General features: G+C 36.0%; 1 protein-coding gene across 1 annotated transcript in view; it reads right to left on the reverse strand.

Annotated features, from left to right (window-relative positions):
• Nucleotides 1-2,445: 2,445 nt before the first annotated feature.
• LOC135216652 (vitellogenin-like) overlaps nucleotides 2,446-8,502 on the reverse strand; it is a 14,294-nt gene continuing 8,237 nt past the window's right edge. Inside the window, exon 3 of the mRNA XM_064252037.1 lies at nucleotides 2,446-2,645. Within this exon, the coding sequence (XP_064108107.1) occupies nucleotides 2,446-2,645 (200 nt within the window). The remainder of the gene's footprint in view (nucleotides 2,646-8,502) is intronic.

The raw sequence follows: 8,502 nt of genomic DNA on the forward strand, positions 1-8,502 counted from the left end.
ATGATTTGTGCATCCTTTTCTCCGTCGAAAACAGCAGAATGTTATTAACTATGTATGTGTGTCCAAATTCCAAAATGATATATAACAATAGTAAAAAAATGCACCGAAGTTTCGTCGGTACAATCGAGTTTTCTGTACAGCGCATAATGCTGTGTGAGCCGAGGTCTATGGTACTTTCATCCACAGCCCGGTGGTGGCCTGTCCTATAGCGTTGCCAGATGCACGATAATGGCTAACTTTAACCTTAAATAAAAATAAAAACTACTGAGGCTACAGGGCAGCAATTTGGTATGTTTGATGATTGGAGGGTGCATGATCAATATACCAATTTGCAACCCTCTAGCCTCAGTACTTTTTAAGATGTGATAGCGAACAGGAAAAGTGCGGACGGACAGACAAATCCATCTCAATAGTTTTCTTTTACAGAAAACTAAAAAATCGAGGCGTTTATCACATCAACCGTGCATCTGATGTCTAGGTCCGTCCCATACGACGCTCCTGATTGGCTGTTGATAAGCCAATCACAGGGCTTCAATCTCTCAGTCTCTCGGGAAAGTTCACATAGGCAGGTTATATGTTCCACCGCTCCTGATTGATACTTTTGAGAGACGTATCCCTCAGGAGAGGCGGAACATACATCCTGCCTATGTGAACTCCTCTGGAGACAGAGTTTTCAGCCCTGTGATGAGCTCATCAACAGCCAATCAGGAGCGTCGTAAGGGACATGCCTTGACATCAGATGCACTGTTGATGTGAATCTACTATGAGTAATTCACATACTTGTCGAAATTCCAAAATTATTAAGAAATAAAAACATGGCGTTTGTAGGATGTACCAAAATTGAAAAACGAAGGGAAAATATCGCTTAAAATATCGGTAACTTCAACTGCCTTATTATTGCACTTGACCTGCATTGCATAACGAATGCGCTGCTAACGATTGATGCTAATATCCCTGAAAATGATAATATCCTGCAGGATGTTATAACCCTCAGGATACGCCTTGGCTGCCCGAATTCCTGATATTTTAATTTTTGACGTTTTATTATAAAGATTCTGGGAGTTAATTTTATTTGCGTTGTCTCAGACATGTTTTTATTTTTTTATTTCTACATGAATTTCTAATTGTTTTGTATTTGTTTGTCCTTAAAACGTGTTTTATAGAATTTTTTTTATCTAATTTCTTTTTCTTTTTTTTTTTTTAGTATATAGAGAAATGAACGATGAATATAGTTTTGGATTGATGACAGAATTCTACCAGGATATCTATACTTTTTATGTTGACTTTTTATTTTATTTTTATTTATTTATTATTATTATTTTTGCTTCTTTATTCCTTAAAAATCTGCTGGAATGCCCTTCCATGATATGCATGAGCTTATCGTTAACAAATCTTTTTTAGATAAGATTCTTCCTCTATATTGAATATTCTCTCTCTCTCTCTCTCTCTCTCTCTCTCTCTCTCTCTCTCTCTCTCTCTCTCTCTCTCTCTCAGGCATCCGGGGATTGTCCCCACAGATTTTCCAGTTACCAATTTTCTAATCTTCAAATTGGTCTCTTTATTCTGCTAATACTCAGTTGATTAAGGAAGGAATTGGGTGTTCATTTCAAGTGTCTGTTTTGCAACAAAGCTTCGAGGCGCAGCGTGTGGAAGATTTTCTGAGGCACTGCTGATGAGCCTTCCGTGGTGGAGGTTATCTTCCTCCTAGCCCGTGCTGGCATAAGGCCAGCTTAATAAAAAAGCAACAACTCCGTTATCACAGATTATCCTTGTGTGTTGGTACTGTTATCTCGTATTTATTTTCGATTTGCTATATCAGGTTCTGTAATGCCTAGTGTCATTCGGTTATGTCTGTATATTATCCGTGATATTTTTAGGAATATCTGTTTGTAGTGATATGAAGAACTGTTTACAGATTTATGTAGAAATATCTGTTTGTAGTGATATGAAGAACTATTTACAGATTTATGTAGGCTGTTTGTAGTGATATGAAGTACTATTTAGAGATTTATGTAGGAATTTCTTAGTGATATGAAGTACTACTTACAGATTTACGTAGGAATTTCTTATAGTGATATGAACTACTATTTACATATTTATGTAGTAATTTCTGTCGGTAGTGATATGAAGGACTATATACAGATTTATGTAGGAATTTCTGTATTACAGATTTATGTAGGCTGTTTGTAGTGATATGAAGTACTATTTACAGATTTATGTAGGAATTTCTGTCGGTAGTGATGTGAAGTACTATTTTCAGATTTATGTAGGAATTTTTGTGTAGTGATATGAAATACTATTTACAGATTTATAGGTTTAAAACGCCTAATTTAGAGGTAAGAAATACCTTGTCCTTTCTCTTCTTTGTTTCACACCACAAAACGATTCCAGTATCAAATTCCTGGATCCTTTACTATCAAGATATTTTACGTATCTGTCTCGTAGTTATTTCATAAAATCCTTTATCTCCTCCATCGTCAGCAATCCTGACCCAGCACTACTACTACTACTACTACTACTACTACTACTACTACTACTACTACAGCTGGTGTCTTTCTGTATCTGCAATTTATTTTGGCACTGTGTCACTGCGTTACCCATTGGGGTAGCCGGGCAGGCAAGCTTAAGGCCGAGCCATTCTGGTCCTGGTCCAAATCCATGATAAATGGTGAGAGAAGGCAGCTGGAGAGAGGGGCATCTGGCCGGAAAATCCATGTGAGTCTCTGTGTTTGGTCCTGTGTCATACGTGTGCAGGACAGACCGGCCTCTGGGAATCCCACGATAGGCTGCGTGAAGCTGGTTTTGTTTAATTGGTTGCGAAAAACGTCTTTGTTGTTTTATGATGTATTATGTATACAGCATGTATACTTATATTATTTTATTATTATTATTATTATTATTATTATTATTATTTTATTATTATTATTTTAGTTATTATTATTATTATTATTATTCAGTTGTTGAACCATATTCACATGGAAAAAGCCCACAAAAGCTTCTAAAAATATTATTATTATTATTATTATTATTATTATTATTATTATTATTATTATTATTATTATTATTATTATTATTCAGTTGCTGAACCTTATTCATATGGAACAAGCCCACAAAAGCCATTGAGTTGAAATTCAAGCTTCAAAGAATATTATATATATATATATATATATATATATATATATATATATATATATATATACATATATATATATATATATATATATATATATATTATATATATATATATATATATATATATATTTTTTTTTTTTTTTTTTTTTTGCTCTATCACTGTCCTCCAATTCGACTGGGTGGTATTTATAGTGTGGAGTTCCGGGTTGCATCCTGCCTCCTTAGGAGTCCATCACTTTTCTTACTATGTGCGCCGTTTCTAGGATCACACTCTTCTGCATGAGTCCTGGAGCTACTTCAGCCTCTAGTTTTTCTAGATTCCTTTTCAGGGATCTTGGGGTCGTGCCTAGTGCTCCTATGATTATGGGTACAATTTCCACTGGCATATCCCATATCCTTCTTATTTCTATTTTCAGATCTTGATACTTATCCATTTTTTCCCTCTCTTTCTCTTCAACTCTGGTGTCCCATGGTATTGCGACATCAATGAGTGATACTTTCTTCTTGACTTTGTGAATCAACGTCACGTCTGGTCTATTTGCACGCATCACCCTATCTGTTCTGATACCATAGTCCCAGAGGATCTTTGCCTGATCGTTTTCTATCACTCCCTCAGGTTGGTGCTCGTACCATTTATTGATGCAAGGTAGCTGATGTTTCTTGCACAGGCTCCAGTGGAGGGCTTTTGCCACTGAATCATGCCTCTTTTTGTACTGGTTCTGTGCAAGTGCCGGACATTCGCTTGCTACGTGGTTTATGGTTTCATTTTTCGTATTGCACTTCCTACATATGGGAGAGATGTTATTTCCGTCTATCGTTCTTTGAACATATCTGATTCTTAGGGCTTGATCTTGTGCCGCTGTTATCATTCCTTCAGTTTCCTTCTTTAGCTCTCCCCTCTGTAGCCATTGCCATGTGTCATCGCTGGCTAGTTCTTAAGTCTGTCTCATGTATTGTCCGTGCATTGGTTTGTTGTGCCAGTCCTCTGTTCTGTTTGTCATTCTCCTGTCTCTGTATATTTCTGGGTCTTCGTCTACTTTTATTAGTCCTTCTTCCCATGCACTCTTTAGCCACTCGTCTTCACTGGTTTTCAGATATTGCCCCAGTGCTCTGTTCTCGATGTTGACGCAGTCCTCTATACATAGTAGTCCTCTCCCTCCTTTCTTTCGTGTTATGTATAGTCTGTCGGTATTTGCTCTTGGGTGTAGTGTTTATTGTATTGTCATATGTTTCCTGGTTTTCTGATCTATGCTGCGGAGTTCTGCCTTCGTCCATTCCACTATTCCTGCGCTGTATCTGATTACTGGCACTTCCCATGTGTTTATGGCTTTTATCATATTTCCGGCGTTGAGTTTTGACTTGAGCATCGCCTTGAGTCTCTGCATATATTCTTTCCTTATTATGTCCTTCATTTCTTGGTGTTTTATATCCCCTCCTTCCATTAATCCCAGGTATTTGTACCCATTCTCATCTATGTGTTTGATGTTGCTCCCATCTGGTAGTTTTATCCCTTCAGTTCTCGTTACTTTGCCTTTTTGTATATTGACTAAGGCGCATTTTTCTATTCCAAACTCCATCCTGATGTCACCAGATACAATCCTTACAGTCTGGATTAGGGTATCTATTTCCTTGATGCTCTTACCATACAGCTTGATGTCGTCCATGAACATCAGATGGTTGATTCTGTTGCCTCTTTTCTTGAGTTGGTAACCGGCATCCATCTTCTGTAGTACTTTTGTCATGGGAATCATGGCTACTACAAAGAGTAGTGGGGACAGTGAGTCGCCCTGGAAGATCCCTCTCCTGATATTAACCTCTGCTAGTCTTATTCCAGAGCTGTAATTTATTGTATTCCAGTTGCGCATTGTATTTTTGAAGAAGCTGACGGTGTTTTCCTCTGCCCATATATTTTCAGGCATTCTATTAGCCATGTGTGTGGTATCATGTCGAAGGCTTTCTTATAGTCTATCCATGCCATGCCTATTATTTTTATTATTATTATTATTATTATTATTATTATTATTATTATTATTATTATTATTATTATTAGTTATTATTATTGAAAGTTGAACTTTATTCATATGGAACAAACCCCGTTTTTATTTTATGATAATGGAATGCTATTTACAGACTCCACAAACAGCTGTTTGTATTCAATAAGCAAAACTGATATCTTGAATTCAGTCATTCCTTGGACGGGTCGGAATCCCAATTGGAGAGAAGAAAATGATTACTGGAATGAGAAATAACTTTTCATGCATAAATGTGTGCCAGGTTCATGCATATATGTGTGCGTCTTTTCATTTGTAAATGTATGTTAGATTCATGCATAAATGTGTGTCATTTTCATGCTTAAAAGTATGTCAGGATCATGTATAAATGTATGTCAGGTTCATGCATAAATGTGTGTCAGGTTTATGCATATGTATATGTGTCATGTTCATGCATAAATGTGTGTCAGCTTCATGCATAAATGTGTCAATGCTGTGAGCATTGAGAGTGGCTTGCAATTATCCTGAAGAGAGAGAGAGAGAGAGAGAGAGAGAGAGAGAGAGAGAGAGAGAGAGAGAGAACCATTTAATGTGACGACAAATAATGGTAGGTTTTTCTACAAAGTGTTCTCTCTCTCTCTCTCTCTCTCTCTCTCTCTCTCTCTCTCTCTCTCTCTCTCTCTGTATTCGAAACTTTTGCAGCAATCACTGTAAAACTGGTCGTACAATCGCTGTCAAAGAGAGATGTTAAACATAGTTTGACCCGGATGCATTACCAACCGTCCCATGTGAGAACTTCGGTCAGAATAGTTAAAGCGATTCGGTAGGTTACTGATCTGAGAGAAATAGTCGCTGATTGTCTTTAATAGTCGTTTTAATGAATCAATATGATCCCCATAGATTACGTTAAAGGCGAATCCAGGTATGGATTGTAATTTAAAGTTGTCTTTGTATAAAAGGTTACAAGAACTTGGAGGTTTCATCATTAAATTAATGAGAAGGTAATTGGGTGGATGCTTGACCATTTTATCTGAGATTAGGGAAAATAGAATTATTAGAATCATACTTACGATTTGTTTACTGCATGTATGTGAGAGAGAGAGAGAGAGAGAGAGAGAGAGAGAGAGAGAGAGAGAGAGAGAGAAGAAGAAGAAGAAGAAGAATAAGAAGAAGAAGAAGAAGAAGAAGAAGAAGAATAAGAAGAAGAAGAAGAAGAAGAAGAAGAAGCACTGCATACAAAGGAACTGTTTATGATAATTGAAATAGGTTACTCCATGCTTATCATAATATAATAATTTTCTGTTTTATGACTTTGATTTCACTACTTTTATTGACTATAATTTCAATGTATTTTACTTAAATCTTATTAATGACTATCAAGAAAAGCGGATTATGATATTCGAACAGTTATGTTACAAATTTGGAATTGACATAACCAATAATTTTCATGATTTTTGTTATAGCGAGATACTTACGAGTAGATGCATTTAGCATTGATGTGTCTGTCCAGTTTGATAAACATAGTTATATCATATAAAATTCAAATTCAGAATAGCACTAAACTCTCACGCCCGTTCGTGTTTGTGATATTGTTTTCTATACAGCCTCTCTGAAATGTCGGTAGTTTGTGTATGAAAACATGCCGGGTAAAAGCGAGAATAAAACTCGACCAATTTTGCCATTCCATTATTTGGCCTTTAAAGTGTCTTGCCTAACGCAGACTGCTTGACATTTATCGTTTTTTGCTTTCTCAGGGTTTTCTAAGTCCCACTAAAACTATTTTTTATGTTCCCTTGTATTACTGAGTAACAGTCCCACAGAGTTGGGTGATTGGTTTTGATGTTTAAACCTTATTGTTAGTTTTATGTATAATACAATTTATGGAATAAAGGTTAAACAAATTTCCAAAAGGATTTTGCTTGTAGCCTGAAGTGCCTGAGACAATTTTTACCAAACTAGGTTTTGATAAAAGATATAGTATATTTTATTGGTTTGACTCTCTCTCTCTCTCTCTCTCTCTCTCTCTCTCTCTCTCTCTCTCTCTCTCTCTCTCTCTCTCTCTCTAGCTGTTTTATTTGCCACAATGCTCATTTCGCGTCTGAAATCATTCTATCTCTATACGCTTTGTATACACATTTTTTAAATCCCCTTTTGATTAAAACATCTTCAGAAATACAGAACACAGACGTAACCCTCTTAATTAAAGGCCGTTGTATTTCAAGGGGAGGTGGGGGGTTGGGGGGGTTGGGGGGGGGGTTTGGGGGACATTTTCGGGGGCAAAGTAGCTGGAGGAGGGTTTGCTGTGGAAGGTCTTCTCTTCGTCAGCGATGTTTCATCCGATGTCAAAGGACGTTTTTACATTAGGGCAAATTTTTCCCCAATGGACTCCAAGGACAGAGCTTCATGAAGAAGAGGAGACTCTGGTAATGTATAATTCTCCTGTGAGAATTTGGATGTGGTTTCTATGCGTTTGAATGGAATATCTTTGTCAGGGATAATATTTATCTCTCAGGGATGAAAAGTCTTTATTGGTGATATTTATTTCATAAGGAAGTATTGGAAGTTTGTAGTTATTCATGAAGTAAACATTAACCTGTTTCCAGTGGCTTTGTTTTTCTCTAAGGAATGAAATGTGTTTATTAGGGATATTTATTTCATATTTAAATATTGGAAATTTATAGTTATTCATAAAGTAAAAATATCCCTATTTCCTGTCGCTTTGTTGAGTATAAAAATAAAAAAAAATTCCTAATTTCAAATGTAAATATTAGCAAGAAAGCATTCAGCTGCAATATATTCTTTCTAAGAAAGAAATAAAAAAAAAAAAAATTGAAGTTTTGAAAAAAAAAAAAAGATATTCAGAAAAAAAAAAAAAAAAAAAAAAAAGGGAAAATTACCCTTTGTATTTGCAGTGTTTTGTCAGTTTTTAATTCTAAGGCTTGATTTCAACTTTAAAAAATTGCAGATGCATTCAGCTATTTCACTGTTAAATTAGTTTAAATATAGCAGAATGCATTCAGCTATTTCAAGGTTTAATTCGATTAAATATAGCAGAATGCATTCAGCTATTTTACTGTTATATTAATTCAAATATGGGAGAGTTCATCGGTTATTTCACTGTTAAATTTATTCCCAATATGGCAGAATGCATTCAGGTATTCACTGTTAAATAATTTAATGTGGCAGAATGCTTTAAGCTATTTCACTTGGGTTTTCAATTTATTTAAATAGGCAGAATGCATTAAGTATACCTAGTTAACCAGACCCAACTGAGCTGACTAACAAACTAGCTCTCCTAAGGGCTGCCCCCGAAGGATTAGGTTTTTATTTACGTGGCCAGGAACCATTGGCTACCTAGCGACGGGGGGCTTCCCCAACA

Source organism: Macrobrachium nipponense, chromosome 6, assembly GCF_015104395.2.
Source record: "Macrobrachium nipponense isolate FS-2020 chromosome 6, ASM1510439v2, whole genome shotgun sequence".
NCBI lineage: Eukaryota > Metazoa > Arthropoda > Malacostraca > Decapoda > Palaemonidae > Macrobrachium > Macrobrachium nipponense.